The 22,749-nt window shown below is 43.0% G+C and overlaps 1 protein-coding gene across 1 annotated transcript; it reads left to right on the top strand.

Annotated features, from left to right (window-relative positions):
- Positions 1-3,777: 3,777 nt before the first annotated feature.
- Positions 3,778-21,350, top strand: LOC127803542 (ribonucleoside-diphosphate reductase large subunit-like). The gene is made up of 17 exons (XM_052339829.1): positions 3,778-4,263; positions 4,742-4,803; positions 5,038-5,125; positions 17,019-17,282; positions 17,379-17,619; positions 17,708-17,784; positions 18,097-18,267; positions 18,364-18,456; positions 18,545-18,694; positions 18,783-18,869; positions 18,988-19,152; positions 19,238-19,357; positions 19,785-19,987; positions 20,063-20,212; positions 20,287-20,434; positions 20,817-20,900; positions 20,991-21,350. The coding sequence occupies exons 1-17, from the start codon at positions 4,036-4,038 to the stop codon at positions 21,087-21,089; spliced, it is 2,430 nt and encodes an 809-aa protein (XP_052195789.1). The 5' UTR covers positions 3,778-4,035; the 3' UTR covers positions 21,090-21,350.
- Positions 21,351-22,749: the final 1,399 nt, after the last annotated feature.

The following is a 22,749-nucleotide window of genomic DNA, read 5'->3' as shown; positions in this document are numbered from 1 at the left end:
AAATATATATAGGGAGAACCCTAGGGTTAGCCCTAGTGGGCCAAGTTCATTTAATTAATTTTCTAATTGGGTTAGCCCAATTAATTAATTAAAAACTAATGAACTATTATTTTATTCTAGCCCAATTAATTATGGACCATTCTGAATAAAATAATTCTCTCTCAATGTAATTCACCCAACAAGCCAAATGTATTAAATAATACATGAGTTATATCGAGCTATCCCGGGGACCAAAAGACAAATTATTCACGGCTACTAAAATGACCAAAATATCCTTGCTACCTAGTAGCTATATTTTGTCATTCTAAGTGTTCCAACTATCACCATATGGTAACACTGACCCCACGAATAATTTTGCATATGCAATGTCTTTGACCTACTAGTGTAATGACGAAAATACCCCTCTACGTAACACCCATCATTTAGAAAGGAATAATGTACTAACACCTCTCTAAATGATTTCTACCATCCTTAGATCACTAGTCCAATAATCCGTGACTACTCGAATGTACTTGCTTATCACTGGGAGCTACCCAGAAGCACACACTCTTAAGTCACGTTCCCAGGGCCCTGGATTATTTGATTATTCTTGGACAATCACAAGGGGGTGAATCACAGAAACTATCTTGTATTAGTCTGTCTTAGCTAATTAGAAACCATGCTCCCAACTCAAAAGGTTATTGATCTCTGATAGACCTCACCTACAGTGAATCTAAGAATATAGCTCTAGGTTCACTAGACCACCAACTAATACTCAAGTTTTAGAGTACTCGTCCACGTAGTAGCAGTGATAGACTAGCTCCATGATAATTAGTACTTTGTCATTAGCTTCTATCACAGGTCCACTCTACGCATTCCAAATGCGCTTGTACAATTAGAGTAAATGGACTGTTTACTGGCTAAGGCAAGCCATCCTCCATTAGGATCTATTGCACAATGATCTTATCATGATAGAATGCCTAGTTCTTGCTTATTAAGTACCCATGATTCATGCCTAACTGTGAAGAACGACCCATCACATGAATCACTTACTTAATAGCATGGACACTTTTCCAACAATTAAATGCAAATAATATATGTGCCATAAACTGACTAAAAGAAACATCATTACCATAAATTAAACAAAACGTGTCTTTAGGGCATACATTTCCAACAGTTTTATCCCTAAGGTCCCTCATCCAGAGTACCCTAGTCAATTCAAGCTCATCTCTTGTTGTAATGTGATCTACAAGGTCATTTATAAGATTTTTGCTAACCGCCTCAAACCATTTTTGTCTCATTTAATGGATGCCACTCAGATAGCTTTAGTGTTTGGTCGCTTTATCGGGGATAATATTTTGTTAGGCCAGGAGCTCCTCTTGCGTGGTCCTCCCCATTGTGCCTTAAAAGTTGACTTAAGTAGGGCATATGACTTTGTGAATTGGGAGTTTTTTCTTTTGGTTCTTGGACTTAAGAATTTTCCTTTGTGTTTCTATTATTGGATTAAAGCTTGTGTCACCTCCCTTATGTATTCAGTCAAGATTAACAGGCATCTTCTTGGTTTCTTTCATGGAGGGCGTGGTCTTCGTCAAGGGGACCCCTTATTGCCTTATTTGTTTGTTCTTGTCATGTAAATCCTCCATGGTATTGTGAAGTATCACTCCCAGGAAGATGACTTTCAATATCATTGGAAGTGTCATCAACTAGGCTTGGTTATTCTCATGTTTGCTAATGATCTCTTACTTTTTTCTCAAGGAGATAAAGAGTCTGTTAAAGTTCTGAAATGTTACTTAGATCACTTTGTTGATTTCTCTGGTTTGCATGCTAACCCTTCAAAAAGCGATTGTTTTGTTTGTTGTTCCTCCCTAGATTTGCATGTAGAACTGGTCATGGAATTCGATTTTTGTCTGGGTTCCTTGCCCATTCGCTATTTAGGTGTCCCTTTGATTTCAACAAAGCTCTTATATAGTGATTGTTTTCCGATTCTTAATTGGGTGGGTTCTTAGCGTGGTCACCTTTTATCCTTTGCAAGTAGACTCTAGCTTGTTCAATCAGTGCTTTCCATTATCCAAGTCTATTAGGCCTCTATCTTTATTCTCCCAAAAAAGGTCCTCAAAGAGCTTGAGCAGATGGCATGTGCTTTCCTGTGGAGTGGCTCGGTCTTATCCCCTCATAAAGCCAAAGTGGCTTGGTTAGACATCAGTTGTCCTAAAGATCAAGGTGGCTTGGGTCTTCGTGCCTTATTCTTATGGAATCAAGCCTTTATTACTAAACTCATTTGGTGTTTTACGCAAGCTTCCCCTAAATCCCTCAAGATTCAATGGATTCATTCTTATCGTATCAAAGAATCATGCTTTTGGTTCCTTTCGACCTTCTATTCTTGCCCTTGGTACTAGTGTAAGCTTCTCCAACTTAGGGGTAAGGTTCCTCAGTTCTTTGGGTGGTATATAAGTGACAGTCAAAGAGTTTTTCTATGGCATGATCACTGGCATCCCCTTGGGGTGCTTAGTGATTTCGTTCTCGCCAACTTCCTCGTTGGTTCTATCTCCCTTCCACTACTAAGGTTTCTGATATTATTATGTAAGGTGCTTGGTGTTGGCCTGAGTCAGGCCCTTTTTAGGTTCTTTAGCTCCTTCTTGCCTCGATGCTGGTCCCACCCTAGATCTCTTCCCCAGATCGCCCCTAGTGGCTCCCAACTTATGATTGTGTTTTCTCTGTGAGATTTGCGTTGTAGGCCTTGCAGGCTCGACGCAATAAGGTTTCCTAGTATCATCTTGTTTAGCATGAGTTGAGTTTCCCCTCCTATGCTTTTATCATATAGCTTGCTATTAGGGAGTGCTTGTCTACTCTAGATTGTCTCAATCTCTATTTTCCTTTCCCTAACTAGTGTTATCTCTACCAGGTTACTCCAGAGTGCCACAACCATTTGTTCGTTGGTTGTCCATTCTCTTAGCAGGTCATCTCTCGTCTTAGACCTCAGGTGAAGTTTGGTTGGTATTGGCAATGCTAGTCTAGTGGGATTTTCTAGGCTACAAATAGATGGCGTGGTAAATCTCCCAGGACGGTGCCGATTTAGCTTACTTTTCAAGTTACTCTTTATTTCATCTGGCATGAGCCCAATAATCGTTGCTTTAAGGATTATATGCGCCCCCCCTTCTCAACTTGCCTATTAGATCCAAACTTTTGTTTGGACTCATTTGGCTTCGATGTGCTTCCATTGTTTATTGCAAAGTATGGCTTTTGCTCATTTCTGGCATTTATCGCCTTTTTGTTTCTACTAGTCCTTTTGTCATGTTGTATCTACAAATGTTACTGATCTTCTTGTCTATGAGATTAGTGTATTTGCAAGTTTGACTAAGGTTCCTGTTTGCTCTTTTCCCCCTGCTCAAGATCACCTTCAATCGCTGCTCGCTTATGTTTCATTCTCTTTTTTCTGTTCTCTTCTCCATGGTTTGGTAGGAGCTTTTCATGAGGGCAATTTATGGCTTTGTTTCTCTCCCTAGCACTCCTCTCATGCTCTCTTGCGCCAGTGTGCCTTGGGTTGGTTGTTACTATTCTCCCACATTTTTCTAGTCTTGTTGGTATTCTTTTCGCTTCGCCTTGTATGCTTGACGCTGTTTTTGTTTTTGTTTTTGTTTTTTTCTTTTGAGAGTGTTATTTTTGTTTCTTAGTGGGGTATGTTCTAACTCGTGTGAACGTTTCTTTTCTTGTTAATATATTTTATTTACACAAAAAAAAATCACAATAAGACATTTTATTTTACATAATGAAATCCATCCTATAATTTGATTAATTAAGGAAAGTGTGGTACTAGAATCCTATCACTTCGATTTTCTTCTCTTCCTTACGGAAGACGCAGAGCTGACTAAGCGGAGCGGGGACCCACCCCCATCCCTTCGCTCCGCATCATCATCTTCATTCATCCCCTGCGCGGGAAACTTCAAACCCCACCTCTCTCCTTTCTTCTGCTATATATACGCATAGCTGCTGCTTGCTGCGTACGATCCTTCCTATGCGCTGAACCTGTTCGATCAAAGTCCTCACTGATTTTTCAACATGTATGTGGTCAAGAGAGATGGGCGTCAGGAGTCCGTGCATTTCGACAAGATCACCGCTCGTCTCAAGAAGCTCAGTTATGGCCTCAGCATCGACCACTGCGATCCCATCCTCGTCGCCCAGAAAGTCTGTGCCGGCGTCTACAAGGGCGTCGCCACCAGCCAGCTCGATGAGTTGGCCGCTGAAACGGCCGCCGCCATGACTGCCAACCATCCCGATTATGCTTCTGTGAGTCCTATTCCTTCCTGTTCCACTGCTTTCTATTCTGGTTTGGTCCTCAACTTCGTATTTTCAACTTATATTGATTTTTTCCGGTCTTTTTATCTACCCGATTTGCCGCTAATGTATGGGAGTTTGATCTGTTCAGTTTATTTCCTTATTTTCCTTCTGGAATTTGGTTTTTCTATTTTTCACAATCCTCCTGGCGATCTTCCGCCTCTGTCTATGTGTGTGTGTACTTTGATTCTCGGTTCTCTCTCTCTTTTTTATTTTTTATTTTTTTATCTGATCTGTTTTAGGGTTCTTATTCTGCATAGTTGGCTTTTAAGCCTTTATGCTTGATCTATATTTTGACTTTGGCTTGTAGGGTTTAATTTTCTCTTTTGATGCACAATGTTTTATTGTTTTGAAGGGGTTGATGGATGAAGATGGCATGGTTTGTTTTAATATTTTTCTGCTAACTTGTTCGTCATTGTTTCTGGTACAGTTGGCTGCAAGGATTGTTGTGTCAAACCTGCACAAGAACACCAAGAAATCATTTTCCGAGACGTAAGTGATTTTAATTGTAAGCTGAAAAAAGAAAATTTTAGTTATACCCATGATTACGGGAAAGAGTTGACCACCATCAGATCCTGCCAGACACATTAGCAAGTTAACTTGAGCAAGAGTAACCTGTTGCTAAACATGACTAGTCTCACTTTGTGGCAGTCTGATCATTTTGGGTGCTCGTAGTTTTCTTACTGGAATCCTCAAAATTTTTACTGATTTTTGTTGTTACCATAGGATCAAAGACATGTATAACCATGTCAGTGAGAGATCTGGGCAGAAGGCTCCTTTGATTGCGGGTGATGTATATGAAATAGCCATGCAGGTATTTCCACAGTCATCTTTAGGATTTTGGTCTTTTATATTGGTTAATTTGAGGTTACTTATAGTTTACTTCTTAGTTTGAAAGTTACTGTTATCAAAAGTGTCTATGGTATTTGGAATAAAACAAAAGGTGGTGTTGTAATTGCAAGTGGTTGTATTTGTGTATGAGAGTAATTATTCCGTATTGCTTAATAATTTGTCCCTCATGATCTTGCAAAATTTAATTCCTGATTGAAAACAGTTTTTTGATGATTTTAGTAATCTGATTATAACCGTGTAAGAAACATGCCTATGAACATATATTTAATTTGTGTTTGATATCATAAAAATCATTTATTAGGATTGCTGAAGAGAACAATCAGGTCCTTACAACCTATCTACAGCAAACCTGCTTTGTGTGGTATAAATTTCAAGTTTCTATTCTTAGCTGTTACCCTTTTTATTTTTAGTTTTTCTAATATGTGCGTGCGCACACACACACACACACACTGATAATTGTATGTATATCAATTTAAAACTGTTCTCCAAAAAGTATGGTCTATTCAGATGGCTTTCCCAAAAAATAATTCTCAACAAAATTATATCAAATAAGTGTTTTGATATCAGTTTTTTCCCCCTAAATATCAATAGCTCTTTGAACATGGAATCTGTTGTTATCCGGTAACAATAATAAATTTATAAAAAAGGGAAACTGTAGATGGATGACCCTCTTATGGACGATTCGAGCGATGGGTGAGTCCCTTGGTCAGGTTGAGAACGATGGGTAACCTGCTGTAAAAAGAATCGGTTAGGGGCGCGGGCGAAAGTCTTCGCATGGACCCTCCGATGCTTAAGTTAGATCACCGTAGAAGTAGAGTACTTGAAAGCAAGAGTGTAAATATGAGAGCAAGAGATTGCCTACCAAATGAGGGAAAGAGACCTCCTATTTATAGCAATAAGAGGGGCATCCATGTGTCGCGTGTCTCGAGTTTTACGGCAAGAATCTTGGAGAGGCTTTGATTGAGTCTCGCGGGAGTAGTTTTAGGCCGATTCTCTTGGAGGCGTTGGCGCAAGAATAGGCATGCGGAGGTGAGTGTGGTGCCCCGGGTGACCCTCACTCGGGGGGGTGTGTGAGCGTGGGGAAAGAGAGCACGAGGGGTCGTGTGTGCGGGTGCACGGGGCTAGGTGCGAAGTGGCCACGCGCGAGGGCATGCACGGGTGGCCGCGCGCTTGGGGGTGCCTGCGGGGCCGCGCGTTAAGGTGTGGCTCCCCCCCAAGTGGGGTCACTTGGGGGGAGGCTGCCCCCTAGTGGGTAGGGGCGCAGCCCTCGCCAGGCAGCCGTGTGCCTTTCTGCCACCCCTGAGTGACCCTCACTCGGGGGTGGCGTCCCCCTGGGTGGCCTCCTTTGGTCACCTGGGGGGGGGGGGGGGGGGGGGACTCGCCACGTGGCGCTCCCTTGGGCTGCCACGTGGCGCTCCTTCGGGCTGCCTTGTGGCGCTTCCACTATTCTTTTATTTTAGTATATTTTTATACATAACAATTGCTTCCTACTCTTTCTGTCGGGAGTCCTGGGAGGAAGAGTATTTTGTTTATGTTGCAACTCTATTTTCAGGAGACCACTTTTATTTGAGAAGGAAATTTTTTTTGTATCTGTCTCTTCCATCTTCAAGTCTCTCGGGGTTATTCTTTTCATAGTGTCTCCCAGGACCATTATAAAAGGAAGACTTGGCCCTTCATTTTTTCATTGCTCAACCACTCTCTCGTAAGAATTCTCTCAGCATTCCAGGCTTTTATACGGTATACTTCCTCATCAATAGTCTTGTATCTTCCCTGAGTGACCCTCACCCATAGGGACATTTAGATACTTTCTCCCCCGAGTGACCCTTACCCATGGGTCCAATTTGCTGGTCGTTGCTTCCTGTGACCCTCATCCATTGGCCCAATTGTTGGTGGTTACCTCGTGTGACCCTCATCCATGGGTCTGGCCATTAGCTTCATCCTTGTGTGAGCCCTTTCATGGGTCTCATTCCTGTCTAGGTGTGACCCTCATCCATGGGTCTTGCCCTTAGCCTTATGTGACCCTCATCCATGGGTCTTGTTTTTACCATTGCTTGACCCTCATCCATAGGAGCCCTAGTTCGCTTGAAGCATACGTGCTTGTCTCTTTGCCTTAAGACTTAAGCGCTCAACATGGGTCGTTTTAAGAATGCTTTACCGCCTCCTCCTCCTGCTCCCAATGTATATATCTTTGGGACGACGGTCTTCGGTGAAGGGGAGAGAACTAGTCGGGATCCAGTCTCGTTTCAAAATTCCGATCGACCACCATATTAGACTCCCTATATCTGAAGAGACAAGTACCTGCCATGGTAGGAGGACATGGCTTCGGGGTATACTTGGCTTCTTTAAGGGTAGGGCTTCGTTTTCCGTTGTCTAGCTTTGGCATGGAGTGGCTCGATTACCATTGTATTGCCCCAACTTAGCTTCATCCTAACGGTTGGGCTCAGCTAGTTGGCTTCACCATTCTTTGTCATATGATCCAAGTTCCTCCTTTTGTAGAGTTGTTTGGTTGCTTTTATAGGTTGAGAAGGGTCGAACGGAGGGGTGTCTTTTTCACACTTCAAAGGATTGTGGGTCTATTTCCCCTATTTCAGAAACTCCAAAATAAGGTGGACTTCGAGTCCCGATGGATTGTGGTCAAGCCTCCTCCCGGCTGGAAAGCTCTGCTTTGTTGGTGTTGGGATAACGAGCGGGACTTCTGGTCGGAGAAGCTTGATGACATCGGGATTTCCCAGACTGTCTATCGCCGAATAAATGAGAGATTATGTGCCCTTGGCACTTGTAATCTACCCGACCTGCTTACCTTAGAAAACATTGCCACTGCAAGGTGGGGCATTCGGCTCGAAGACATACTCGGGACCTCCACTCTCGCTTTTGTGCCACCATCGGCTATGCCCGAGGACACCTTACAAGTTGAGGAGTAAGAGGGCAGTGAGGAAGAGGACGAGGGCCTCGAGGAAGAAGAAGAAGGGGGGAAATCTCTAGGGAGTATGGTCTTTTTTGGTTATTCTTCCTCTGAGGGTAGACCCTTAGAATCGCAGAGATTGCCTTTTAAATTACCCATGTCAGCGGCTGACTTTTACTTTCATCTCTTGTTTTGTAGACATGAATCTATTTAGGAAACAAACGCTCAAGCGACGTGGTAGGAATTCACGCCAGTTTGGCGAGCAAGACCCACAGCCTCCTCCTCAAGCTCCCCATGGCTTGTTACAGGAGCCTCCGTCTGACACACCAGATCCTAGCCTTCTTCCCCCGCCAGCTCCTAGCTTGTCTCGAAGGCGCCTAAAAATGAAGAGGTCTGAGGCAGGTGCCTTATTCAGTCTTCCTTGCCCTGAACCCTCGGTTGCCACCTCGGATGTTTCCATGTTAGACCCTCCTACCCTGGAAGGCACCCTTGCGGAACCAAATCCAACTGATGCATCTGGCTCGCGAAGGAGGGGGATCGGCAGCTCTCGTTCCTCTTTTGGCGGTGAGCTTGATCGAATCAAGGAAGAGAGTTGTCAACCTTTTGATCCCTTTCGCTGGGACCGGCGAAAGCTAAAAGCTGAGCTCCTGGATTTTCGGCCTATTCTTCCTCCTATTGCTGAGCCCAGGCGAAATCCCGTGCCAATCCCTAACAGCACTCGGGTGAGGGGCGACCACTTCCATGTGTTGCCTGGGCTAATTGATATAGACTCTGTAAGAGACCCAGGGGTTGGTGCCAGGATGATATACGCTACCATGCTCCCTCAGGATAAGCAGAATTTTTTTGGTATTTGGCCTAGCGTTGCCAACTCTCCCGAGCAAAAGATTATTGAGGTAAGCTATATTCGTTGTGCCTATATGTCGTATTTGTCGTCTGACTTGGTTATTGGTCTTCTAATGCACTGTTTGCGCCCAGGGAGTCCAAGGGTTGGTGATAGCCAACGCTATCAGGAGAGCTTATCATCATCGGACAGAACAAGAGAAGGTGGAGGCAAGAGAGAATATGGTAAAGTGGAGGGATCATGAGCGTTTCTACCAAGCAGATATCAGAAAGTTGAATCGAGAGGCAGAGGATATGCGCTCTAAGCTGGCGGAAGCTCATGGTGAATCGTCAAGCATAAAGGGGGAGATAGAGAAGCTCCAGAAGAGCAAAGAATCGCTGACGAGAGAGCTTCTAGGAGTTCGGGAAACCCATGAGAACCTTTTGCAAGAACATTCCTTGAGGGTAGATGAGCTTGCTCGTTAGAAGAAGCAATATAGGTCGCTCAAGGATCGAAGAAATGAGGAGATCACAGCGGCATGGGAAAAGGCTGTGAGGGACTATCGCCTTTCAACGGACTGCCAAGAGAGGAAGATCCATTATGGGGGTTGCTTTACTAAGTATGGATTCTATCTTGCATGCTCGCGCCTGGAATCCAAGTACCTAGGAGAACAGTTCCCTGAGTTGGTCTATACGGATGAGGTAGAGGAGTTTGAGGTTCCCGACTGGCGAAGATATAACGATCCTGACCCCATGAGTCCCAGGGCTTATTTGAATGCCAATTTAGCTGATAATCTGGAGAACTTGTCGGGTCCATGGGAGCTGTACGCCTTTGCCTCAGAGGAAGTGGAGATGACGGACGCCTTACCTACGACTGATGGCACAGTTATTCCATCCTCGGGCCAGGAGGAAGGGGAGGCCCCATTTGCTCCCAGAAGAAGTGCTCTCTTCTCTTTTCTTTTTTTTTTTTTTTGGTGAGAGGGGACCCATAGCGGGTTGTTCTCTTTATCCTTTGCCTGAAATGAAATGAAAAAGGAAAACACAAGTATTTTACGTGGTTTGGCAAAATGTGCCTACGTCCATGGTCCCTCGTCGGGTTCATATTATTATTGCGTTACATGTCAGGAGGAGAGTACAATTTTAGGTGATTTGTGCTCCAGTCTTGCTCATGGTTTCACCCTGGAGTGTTTGGAAGATACATGTACTAGGGCTTATCATTTCCTGGATGCGATATGGCCCCTCCCAGTTTGCTCGAAATTTTCCATCCTCTCGGAGTGCATTGGTGATGACTGACTTTCTGAGGATCAAATCTCCTTCCTTGATAGGCCGGCTCTTTACTCTAGAGTTGTAATAGTTGGCCACCCTTTTATGATAGGCAGCGATTCGTACAGCCGCCCTGTCTCTTTGTTCCTCAATGAGATCAAGACTTTCTTTCAGTGAATCAGAGTTATCTGAGCTGTCACATTCATCAAAAGCATCCAATCGGGGTGATCTGCACGAGATTTCTACTGGAATCAAAGCTTCTGTTCCATACACCAGGTTAAAGGGCGTTTCACCCGTTGAGACCCGACTGGTTGTTCGGTAGGCCCACAAGATGGTAGGTAATTCATCCACCCATGCTCCCGTTGCGCCTTCCAGCCAAGTTTTCAAACCATGTAAAATTTTTTCTGTTGCTAATTTCGGCTTGTTCGTTAGCTTGAGGATATGCTACTGAAGAAATCCTTAACTGAATATTTAGGCCTTTGCAGAAATTTTGGAAAGAATCACAGTCAAACTGCTTTCCATGATCAGTGTTGATGATTCGTGGGATTCCAAATCGGCATATAATGTCTTTCCACACCATGGCTTCTACTTTCCTAGCACTGATAGTGGCTAGGGCTTCTGCTTCAATCCACTTGGTAAAATAATCTGTTGCTACCAAAAGAAATTTCCTTTGCCCCGCAGCTTGTGGAAATGGGCTGAGAATATCCAAGGGGATAGGCTGTAATGTGGGCTATAATTGCGATATCGGAGCAGAATGAATCGGAGCGTGCCTCTGACATTTATCACACTCCTCGACCTTCGTTTGGGCGTCTTGTTGTAATGTGGGCCAAAAGAAACCTGCCTTTAGGATTTTGGCTACAAGGGCCCTTTCTCCTAGATGCTCACCGCATACTCCACTGTGAACTTCAGCCAAGGCATAATCGGTCTCCTGAGGACCTAAGCATTTGAGGAGCAGCATAGTGTAAGCTCGCTTGTAAAGCATTCCATCAATCACTGTGAAACGAGCCCCTCTAATTTTAATTTTTCTGGCCTCCTTTGGGTCTGCTGGCAATTCCCTCGTGGTCAAATATTTGTAAAAAGGGGTTCTCCAGTCATTACTATCCTCAATGTATGCTACCTCAGATTCGTCTATGTTTGGTCGCTGAAGGACTTCCACATATATTGTTCTCCCAGTGGTTTTTTTAGTGGATGCCAATTTGGATAAAGCATCCGCATGACCATTGAGGGATATGTTGATCTGTACTAGCTGAAAACTTTCGAACAATTGTGCGAGTGCCCTGACTTTTTGCAGATATTGTCCCATGATCGGCTTTCTAGTCTCGTACTGTCCGAAGTATTGTTGAACTATCAACTGAGAATCACTGTGGGCTATCAATTGCGCTGCTTCAAGTTTTCGGGCTAACCTCAGACCGGCAATTAGCGCCTCATACTCAGCCACATTATTCGAGCTTGGAAAGGCAAATCTCAAAGAGTATTCAAGGGATTCTCCTTCTGGCGGGATAAGCACTACTCCAGCTCCACTCCCTTGGGAATTGGCGGCCCCATCTACAAACAGTAGCCATTCTGTTATGTTCTCTTCTTTAGCTTCCTTAGGAGTACATTCAGGGATAAAATTTGCCAATGCTTGCCCTTTTATGGCCTGCCTAGAATGAAATTGTATGTCATATTCGCTCAACTCAATGGACCATTTGGTGAGATGATCGGAACATTCGGGTTTTTGCAAGATGCTCCGCAGTGGTTGGTCCGTCAGTGCGCTGATAGAATGGGCTTGGAAGTAGGGCTTCAATTTTCTGGAGGCGTTCAGCAAGGCCAGCGCCACCTTTTCAATGAAGGGATAACGTGTTTTTGGGCCTTGTAGAACCTTACTGACGTAGTACACTGGCCGGTCCATCTGTCCTTCCTTTTTAATCAGCACTGCACTTACCGCTTTGTTACTTATGCCCAAGTACAAATATAACATTTCCCCAGTTTCGGGTCGGGTCAATAGAGGAACTTTTTTCAAGTACTTCTTTAATGCCTTAAATGACTTCTGCCATTGTTCCGTCCACTCAAACTTTTTTCTCGCCCATAACGTCTGAAGAAACGGGAGTTCCCTCTCGGCTGACTTGGAGAGGAAACGTCCAAGGGCCACCATCCGGCTTGTCAGTCGCTGCACCTCCTTAATTGATGTTGGGAGTTTCATATCCAGTATCGCTTGAATTTTTTCGGGGTTCGCCTCTGCCCCTTTGTGTGATCATATACCCTAAGAATTTTCCAGACTGGACTCCAAATGCACATTTTGCTGGGTTTAGGCGCATTTCGTATTGCCTAAAGACTTTGAGCACTTGTGCTAACTTTTTTACATGCGATTCCTTCTCCCGACTTTTCACGATCATATCATCAACATAGGCCTCCATAGTATCACCCAATAGTTCCTTGAAGACTTTATTTACCATGCGCTGATAGGTGGCCCCAACGTTCTTGAGCTCGAAGGGCATAACTTGGTAACAATATGTCCCTTTCTCGGTAATGAACAATGTTTTCTCCTTATCTGGAGGATACATCATTATTTGATGATACCCTGAGAAGGCATTTAAAAAGCTCAACAGTTGATACCCAGATGTTTCATCCACCAGACAGTCAATCTGAGGTAACGGGTAGGAATTTTTAGGACACACCTTGTTGAGGTTGGTGAAGTCTATACACGCGCCATTTTCCATTGGATTTTTTAACCATGAAGACATTTGCTAGCCACTTTGGATATAACACCTCTCGAATGAAACCTGCCTTTAGTAGTTTATCAACTTCCTCTTCTAACGCTGACAGTCTATCTGGGGCAATATTTCTCTTCTTCTGTCGAACAGGCTTGAATTGAGGATCCACATTCAGATGGTGACATATCACGTTCGGACTGATCCCCGGCATGTCCTTTGGTGTCCAAGCGAAGACATCCAAATTTTCTCTTAGGCACTCCACGATTTCTTCTTTTACTGGTTCTGGAAGCTGTGTGCCAACAAATGCCAACTTCTCGGGGTCTGTATCGCTTAAGTATACTGCTTCTAACTCTTCCACTGGTTGGGGCTTGCAAGCAATCTCTTCTGCCAAGGATTTGTGTATGGCTTTCTCAGCAATAGACAAAGTCTCTTCTGTCATTTTTCCTTTTGTAGACGACACATAATAGGGTCTTGCCTTCCTCTGATCTCCACGAACCTGCCCTACTCCTGAGAGCGTGGGGAATTTCATTAATAAGTAGCAAGAGGACACTATAGCCCTCATATCGTTGAGGAGCGGTCGGCCCAAAATCATGTTGTACGTTGCAGAAGGGGCTTTAACCACCATAAAATTTGCTTGTCGAGTCACACTTTGAGGGTTGGCGCCCAATGTGACTGGTAGTTGAACAAATCCCGCCACCGGGACAGCTTCCCCAGTGAAGCTGTACAAGGGAGAGGACACTTTTCTCAATCGGTCAGGGGACATATGCATTTGCTTGAAACAATTCCAATAGATCAGATTAACAGAGCTGTCGTTATCCACCAAGATTCTACTGACGGGGTGTTTGGCAACAATTGCAGAAATTACCATTGAATTGTCATGCGGGAGTATTATATCACCTCTATCAGCGGGGGTGAATGTGATTGGCTCCTTGTCTTCTCTTATCTCCATCACTGAATTGACTTGATAGGCTTGACGGGCGTAGGCTTTTCGAGAAGAAAAAGTATTCCCAGCTAGAGTCTCGCCCCCAGAGATAACATGAATGGCTTGATGTGTCGACTCATTGTCAGGGGGGCCTATCATTCTGTTTTCATTCTGCCGCAAATTTTGTCTATCTTGACCCTCGGGTCTTTCTTCTCTTCTTTGACGATCTCAGTTGTTTCTTCCTTCAGTCCTTACATGCTTTTGCAAGTGCCCTTCCCGAATGAGTGCTTCAATCTGGTTTTTTAACTCCCTACACTGGTCAGTAGAGTGCCCCCGAGTTCGGTGATACTTGCAGTATTCTTCTTCATTTCTCCCCATGGGGCGGTTTGCCTTCTTCGGAAGTTGGAGAAGGCCCGACCCTTCTACTGCTGCCAGTATAATTGATCGAGGTTGATTGAGCCTAGTGTAATGATGGAATTGTGGTCCAACTGTATCCGACCTCCTGGTCCGTTCTTTTTGCTGGTTTGATCCTTCTTCATTATCTCTCTCTTTTCTCTTTCTCTCTCCATCTTCATTCCCCCCTACTGTTCTCATCATCTCTGTATGGAGTATGTACTTATTAGCCCTGACAAATAGGTCTGCCAGAGATTTCGGAGCGTCTAGAGACAATGATTCTTGCAAAGGGGGTAGTCGTGTCCCTTGGAATATATCGGACATTGCCATTTCAATAGGTAAATTGCAAATCTCAAGCGTGGCATTTCGAAATCTGTCCACGTAGTGACGTAGGGTTTCCTTATGCCCCTGTCGAATGCTAAGAAGGTATGTTGCGTCCTTCTTCCTCTGACTGTTAATAATGAATGCTTTAATGAACTCTGTTTTTAACTGCCCGAATGAAGAAATTGATGCTTCGGGTAAACCATTAAACCAGGCTCGAGCGTGCCTAGTTAAGGTTAATGGGAATGCCCTACACATTATCTCATCGTCCTATCCATGAAGCATCATTAAGGATTCATAATTTTACACGTGATCATAAGGGTCGTTCTTGCCTGAATAAGGGTTTATCTAGGGCATTTTGAACTTTCTCGGCAAGGGTTTTTCCATCACTTTTGCCACGAATGGTAGTTTTCCTCGAGATTGTTCATCGGAAGCGGGTAATAACTTATCCTGTTGTAGCACCAACTCTATCATTTTTTTCATGTCGGTTGCCTCCCGTGCACTAAATGCGGTAGGGTTGTCATCAGACCTGTCTTTTTGTTAGGTTGTGGGTTTAGAATCCCGATCTCTTCCCATAGGAGTGCTGGCTACCGTTTTAGAGTAACTTCCTCTTTGTGGACTCTGCCTTTTAGTCTTTCGACTGTTAGTTCCTCCATGTTTTTCTCGCTGGGGAGAAGTTTGGCTATGAGCTTCTCTTAAAGGAGATCTTGGTGGATTGTTTTGAATAGAGACAGGTTGAGCATGAGTTTCAGGGCTCACTTCTTGGTAGGAGCCGTCCCCCGGTACCTCCTAATGAGCCCTGTGGGAGAGAATTGTCTCTAGCATAAATTTTCTTAATGCGTCTGGGATTGTCCTGTGAGGAACCAAACTTTGCAAAATACCAGCCATTTCTCGAAGAGCTTGCATTCCTTCAGCATGTTGTTGTCGTAGGGCCTCGTACTCCGCCCAAGGAACGACAGACGAGATCTGTATCCCTGGGTAGGGTCCTGAGAGAACATGTGAGGCAGTAATAGGTGGCACCTAAAGTTGCACCCCCAATGGATGAGAGGGCTTTGGAAGAGGCGGCTGCTGGTGAGTGAGGGATGGGTGACCCTCATGAGGGGATTAATGGATGAGGGAAGGCTGGCCCCCATGGGTGAGGGGGGGTGTCTCTCATGGGTGAGGGGCGGATGGCCTCCGTGGATGAGGGGTAGCGTGCCCTCATGAGTAGATGGATGTTGATCTTCCGTTCGAGCAAGAGTCTCTCGTCGAGGTGATTGGCCACCACGGGAGAGGGTCTGATGATTACTTCGGGTTTGAGCCATAGTGAGGGAATAGTTCTGTAGTTTTTTGTTTGCGTTTCCCACAGACGACGCTAATTGTTGTTACCCGGTAACAACAGTAAATTTATAAAAAATGGAAACTGCAGATGGATGACCCTTTTATGGACGATTCAAGCGATGGGTGACCCTCTTGTGGTGTATTTGAGCAATGGATGAGTCTTCCGGAGGTGGAAACAGCGATGGGTGAGTCCCTTGGTCAGGTTGAGAAGGATGGGTGACCTGCTGGAAAAAGAATCGGTTAGGGGCGTGGGCGAAAGTCCCCGCGCGGACCCTCCGATACTTAAGTTAGATCACCGTAGAAATAGAGTACTTGAAAGCAAGAGTGTAAATATGAGAGCAAGAGATTGCCTATCAAATGAGGGAAAGAGACCTCCTATTTATAGCAACAAGAGAGGCATCCATGTGTCGCGTGTCTCGAGTTTCACGGTAAGAATCTCGGAGAGGCTTTGACTGAGTCTCGCGGGAGTAGTTTTAGGCCGATTCTCTTGGAGGCGTTGGCGCAAGAATAGGCATGCGGAGGTGAGTGTGGTGCCCCGGGTGACCCTCACTCGGGGGTGTGTGTGAGCGCGGGGAAAGAGAGCACGAGGGGTCGTGCACGCCGGTGCATGGGGCCGGGTGCGAAGTGGCCACGCGTGCGGGGGTTCGCGCCGGTGGCCGCGCGCGCAGCTCCCCCCCGAGTGGGGTCACTCGGGGGGAGGCTGCCCTCGAGTGGGCAGGGACGCGGCCCCTGCCAGGCAGCCGCGTGCTGCCTGGCTGCGCATGCGGGGGACTGCGCTTGGCGCGCCCGCCAAGTGTCACTTGGGGGCGCACCCTTCTGCCACCCCTGAGTGACCCTTACTCGGGGGTGGCGTCCCTCTGGGTGGCCTCCTTTGGTCACCCAGGGGGGGACTCGCCACGTGGCTCTCCCTTGGGCTGCCATGCCACGTGGTGCTCCTTCAGGCTCCCCTGTGGCGCTTCCACTATTCTTTTATTTTCAGTATATTTTTATACATAACAGAATCAAACTCTGCCAAATGTTCAAACTTGGTAGCGTCTTTTGTTTGAGGTGCAATACGTAGCTGCTGCCTTTCATCCTTTCTGTGAATGAGACTTTATTTCCCCTCAAATTTTAAGATATTAAACAATTATTTATTTGATTTTCTCCAAGTCTTAGATTATTCTTTAAGGTTGCTTTTACAAATCTATGCCTTGTTCATGTGTTGCTTTTTTGGTTATTCCAGAATGCTGCTCGCTTGGACAGTGAGATAATCTATGATCGTGACTTTGATTATGATTACTTTGGTTTCAAAACCCTCGAGAGATCTTACCTGTTAAAGATTCAAGGAAAGGTTGTTGAAAGGCCACAGCACATGTTGATGAGAGTTGCAGTTGGAATTCACAAGGATGATATTGATTCTGCTATCAAGACATATCATTTGATGTCTCAGCGATGGTTTACTCATGCATCGCCTACCCTCTTCAATAGTGGGACACCCAGGCCCCAAGTATGATAAGTGTTTTATGCTACCATGTAGTTTTCTTTTTATTATATGTAAAACCTTTGCTTACTCAAATTGCTATATTGTGATATGTTTTTGCAGTTGAGTAGCTGTTTTTTGCTATGCATGAAAGAGGATAGCATTGAAGGAATCTATGATACTTTAAAAGAATGCGCTGTTATCAGTAAGTCAGCTGGAGGAATTGGTGTCTCTGTTCATAATATCCGGTCTACTGGCAGCTATATTCATGGAACAAATGGTGCATCCAATGGTATTGTTCCAATGTTACGAGTTTTCAATGACACTGCTCGTTATGCTGATCATGGGGGTGGGAAGAGGAAGGGTATGTTTACCATGGTCATGTTTTATGTTTTCATGTGCTACTTCAAGTTAATTCTGTATCTTGACATTTTTATTTTTGTTGCATTTAGGTGCTTTTGCTGTGTACTTGGAGCCATGGCACGCAGACATATTTGAATTTTTAGATTTGAGGAAAAACCATGGAAAGGTAGAGTTGTATTATTTAATTAGAGCATATGCTAATAGATTTTTTATTTGAAAAGTGTTATTCAGTAATGTTTGTTTGTTGGTATATGACAGCAAAAATGTTTGTTGCCTCATTTTGCATTGATTTTTTTTTTTAATTCAAAATTTTATGCTGATCATTTTCTTTTTGAGTTTGGCAGTGTTTAAAGTAAACTTGTTATGTTCTTGATTTGTTGTCTTTGTATCTTTTTTATTAGGCAATATCGCACCGTTTAGCTGGATTTGTTCGTTGCACATGGATTTTGTTTGTTTCATTTTTTGACTCTTAGTGCAGGAAGAGCATCGAGCACGTGATCTTTTTTATGCCCTTTGGGTACCTGATCTCTTCATGGAAAGAGTCCAAAGCAATGGACAGTGGTCTTTGTTTTGCCCCAATGAATCTCCAGGTTTGGCTGATTGTTGGGGTGAAGAATTTCAAAAACGGTACACCCAATATGAAAGACAGGTAGGTTTCATTTTTCTTGATGGTTCAATCTTTATGCTAGTAATAATTGGTTTTATTGTACTCCCTTCACTCATGATACTCTTGTTAAAATTTTAGGGCAGGGCAAGGAAAGTTGTACAGGCACAAAGCCTCTGGTTTGAAATTTTGAAGTCCCAGATAGAAACTGGGACTCCTTACATGCTATATAAGGTGACATAAGAACACTAATAATTTTGTATTCTTATATCTTCTTCTGATTCAAATTTTTATTTCTACTAATTTGTTTACATTTTTCCAGGATACTTGCAATAGAAAAAGCAATCAGCAAAATCTGGGCACTATTAAGTCTTCAAACTTGTGCACTGAGATAATTGAGTACACAAGCCCAACAGAAACTGCTGTGTGCAACTTGGCATCAATTGCTTTACCACGATTTGTTAGAGAGAAGGTATCTTGTTTGTGGCATGCATGTATAAATGTAGTTTTTGTCATCTATATTGTTTGCAATTGGACTGATACTGTTTTGTCCGTTGCAGGGGGTTCCAGTGGAATCACAGCCATCTAAGCTTGTTGGCAGCCGTGGGTCTAAGAACAGATATTTTGATTTTGAAAAACTAGCCGAGGTCTGATCCTTTCATCCGTCCTAATTGTGTGACACTTGCTATTTTACATCCATCTCTCTGTTCTGTGAACATTATATTTTCTCGAAGTTGGGCCTTAATTTCTTAGCTGTTGGGACAGGTTACTGCAATAGTTACAACAAATCTGAACAAAATAATTGATGTCAACTATTACCCAGTGGAAACTGCGAAAAGGTCAAATCTTCGACACAGACCCATTGGTATTGGAGTTCAGGGTCTTGCAGATACCTTCATTTTACTTGGCATGGCATTTGATTCATCAGAGGTAAAATAGAACTTCTCAATGGGCTACTCTAATGTAGCTTCTAATTGGATCATATAAAGTGATGATCTGATGGCTGTGGATGCAGGCTCAACAGCTGAACAAAGATATATTTGAGACCATATACTACCATGCTCTAAAAGCTTCTTCTGAGCTGGCTGGAAAGGATGGTCCCTATGAGACATATAATGGAAGCCCTGTGAGCAAGGTATGCTTCAGTAATGAAACATTCTGTGCCAGTGAAAAGAAGCTATTTGTGTTCTCTATTGTCTTCTAATTTGGCTATCTGTTGGTATTGGGTACCTGTTGTGGTAGCGGCTGTGTGGCTTCTGTTGGTTTGCTGTCCGTGTACACCTTTACTTGTTCTGATAACTTGCTGTTCAAGGGATGCACTTTTAGTGCCATGGTGCTTTCGTTAATTTCCTTTTTCTTCCAGTCATTAAAAAGTTAGACACGTTACAACCATACAAATCTCAACATCTGACAGAGGGAGCCACTTGAGGTCTTGTGGTGCTTTTTGCTCATCAATTTTTTAGGCCAGCTGTTTGTGGTTTGAGTATCTTGGGCCATTTAATACTGTCACTTGCATGTTCAATAATAGTTTAATATGCTCATAAGGCTACCTTTTTGTTCAGGGGATTCTTCAACCGGACATGTGGGGGATAACCCCTTCAAGTCGATGGGATTGGGATGTCCTACGAAATATGATAACAAGGAATGGAGTAAGAAATTCTCTTCTTGTAGCACCCATGCCCACTGCTTCAACCAGCCAGATTCTTGGAAACAATGAGTGCTTTGAGCCATATACCTCTAACATTTATAGTCGGAGAGTTTTAAGGTTTGCATCCTCATGCAATTGAGTGAATTTAAGATTGATTATTTCCTGCCATCTAACGACACCTTTTCTTTTCAGTGGCGAGTTTGTTGTTGTGAATAAGCATCTTCTTCATGACTTAACTGAGATGGGTCTTTGGTCCCCTGCTCTAAAGAACAAGATAATTTATGAGGATGGTTCTGTTCAGAAAATCCCAGAAGTTCCTGATGAGCTTAAAGTTATTTACAAGTAAATTTCAAAGTCACATGTTTATTTTCCTTTTCTTCATTCTCCCCCTGGGCTAATGGATTTTGCTGCATCAGGACTGTTTGGGAGATCAAGCAAAGGACTCTGGTTGATATGGCTGTTGATCGGGGATGCTACATAGACCAGAGTCAAAGTCTAAATATACACATGGATCAACCGAATTTTGGAAAACTAACTTCCTTGCACTTCCATACGTGGTCAAAGGTGAGAACTTTTCTTTTACTTGGCATCCAGTGGTTTCAGGGATCTTTTAAGTTGTGTGTTCATGTGGTTGATGCCAATTAGATGGTCCTGGGATGTCTTAATGTTTGTTTTTCGAAAATTATGCCCCTTTTGATTGAACGGAAAAATGGATTTTTATTATTACCCATATTGATTTTGTTTTAGGTGATTGGAGTTGAGATTTTCGTTTGACATTGACAGTAATTCTAGTGGTGTAGGGGACAAGTAATTCTCAAATAAACTGATTCCTGAATGTGATGGACTAGTTTAGTGAAGAGAAAGTTATTAACTAGTAAATTAGTGTTGGTGATTGGTAAATGAATGTCCTTATTTCCTGATTCATTTTGTTTTCCTTGAAAAAAAGGGTTTGAAAACTGGGATGTATTACCTGAGGTCACGGGCTGCAGCAGATGCCATCAAGTTCACAGTGGATACTTCCATGCTTAAAGTAATGGATTGGCTGACTGCAGTAATCTCATCGTTTCAATTAATTTTTCTATTTTATTGATAAGAATCTTATTTTTCTTTACAATGCCAGGAGAAAAACAAGATGGAAGATGATGATGTGAGCACAAAAATGTCACAAATGGTATGTTCATTGACGAACCGCGAAGAGTGCATGGCTTGTGGCAGTTAGAATGGTAGGCTATTCAAGTGTTTTGGATTTGAAACCAGCTTTTGCTTAAATGGCTTTGAACTCTTTCTATAGCTACAACTTAGTTTGTATATATTTTTTTGTTTTTTGGTTTCACGTCACGTGTATCTGTTTATCATCTATACATATATATAATACCCAAAATCCAAGGCCCATGGACTTTGCTGCTCCAACTTAAGAAGTGTTTAATGCCAACTGAATATAGGAAGTTGGAATGAAATGATGCCCAAGTTGCCCAACTAACTGTCATTTTTTTGACACGTACACTTCAATTATTCCTTTCCTCGTACAAATATAATTTTTGTATAGAATGTTCTTAGCAATACTTCTTTTTATTTGAGATTTTTTTATTTAGATTTTTCACATAAAATTGTGTTTGTGTATATGATTAATTGTTTGATCGTAATTTGTATTTGATCTAATTTCGTAACAAAATGGTATTAAAGTCGTTTGACAAACCATCACCGTTTGGTATATTTCAGTTGTTGGATCTACAAGTTCTAAATTATATTTTTTCAGCCAGGGTTTTAAGCTGCTTTGGCTGGTGCCACCATTGGCCACCGTTATCGGCCATTGCTGTCGTTCTGTCATCGTCAACCACTACTTTAGCCTCTATCATCGATAGCCATTAGCCTCTTCGCCGTCGACAATCGCTAGACTTTCCTACCTTTGCTTTTGTTTATGCTCCGTCAAAGCAATTTTTTGGCCTCTTTTTTTTTTTTTTTTTTGATTTCTACGATCGTCGTTGTCAGCTCTGGTCTCCACCACCATTGTCGGCCTTCTAACATCCTTTATCATCTTGCCATCGATGTAGCACCTTTGATTTCTCACGGGTGTTCGATCATCTTTTTCGACCTACCGTCGATCCGCCATTGCCTTCTCCAATCGACACTACCTAGCCATTGTTGTCCATCATTGCAGCATCTTCCTCATTAGCCAGCCTTCGTTGTCTTGCTCCGTTGTCGTCGGCCATCAGTATTTCTCGCCCTTTGCTGTTCGTCTGCCTTGGCCAAGACCCAAATTTGGTTCAAATTTGACCTGACCCCATTGGTTCACTCTAGATCCAACAAATCTAGATTTGTTTGTTTGCCCATATTCAAATATATTTTTGCCCATATTTGCTATCTGGATTCGATATTCTGGTATGTTCCTTAGTATTTTGTTTATTGATCGTTAGACATTATTTGGGGTTTTTTGATTTTTGTAGTAGTTATCTTGAAGTATGATATTTCATTATTAGATTAGAATATCTTGATTCTTATTATGACATGTTAAAATGTGTGCAATTTTGAACGAATGAATTTAAATGAAGGTGGAATTATTAAGGGAGATTTATATTGGTGAATGTGGAGTTATTAAGTTGCCTATACTTTAAGTGCGACTGAAGATATCCACCATAGTAACTTTGTGTTGATTTGGGTGATATTTCATGTGGTGAAGTTTTGATTGATATTTATCAAGAGATTAATTCTCTATGATTTTATTAGAAGAAAGAATTTTGAATAATTTCATATTTAAATTTCGTGTTAAGGTAGAATTTTTTATAATTGTGATCTAGAATTCAAATTTGTTTGTGATTGAAACTCTTAATTTGATCGTGATTATAATTTTGAATTTGACTGTGATTAGGATATTGTCAAAT

The sequence above is a fragment of the Diospyros lotus genome, chromosome 6, assembly GCF_014633365.1.
Source record: "Diospyros lotus cultivar Yz01 chromosome 6, ASM1463336v1, whole genome shotgun sequence".
Classification (NCBI taxonomy): Eukaryota; Viridiplantae; Streptophyta; class Magnoliopsida; order Ericales; family Ebenaceae; genus Diospyros; species Diospyros lotus.
This window is presented reverse-complemented; position numbering and strand designations above follow the sequence as displayed.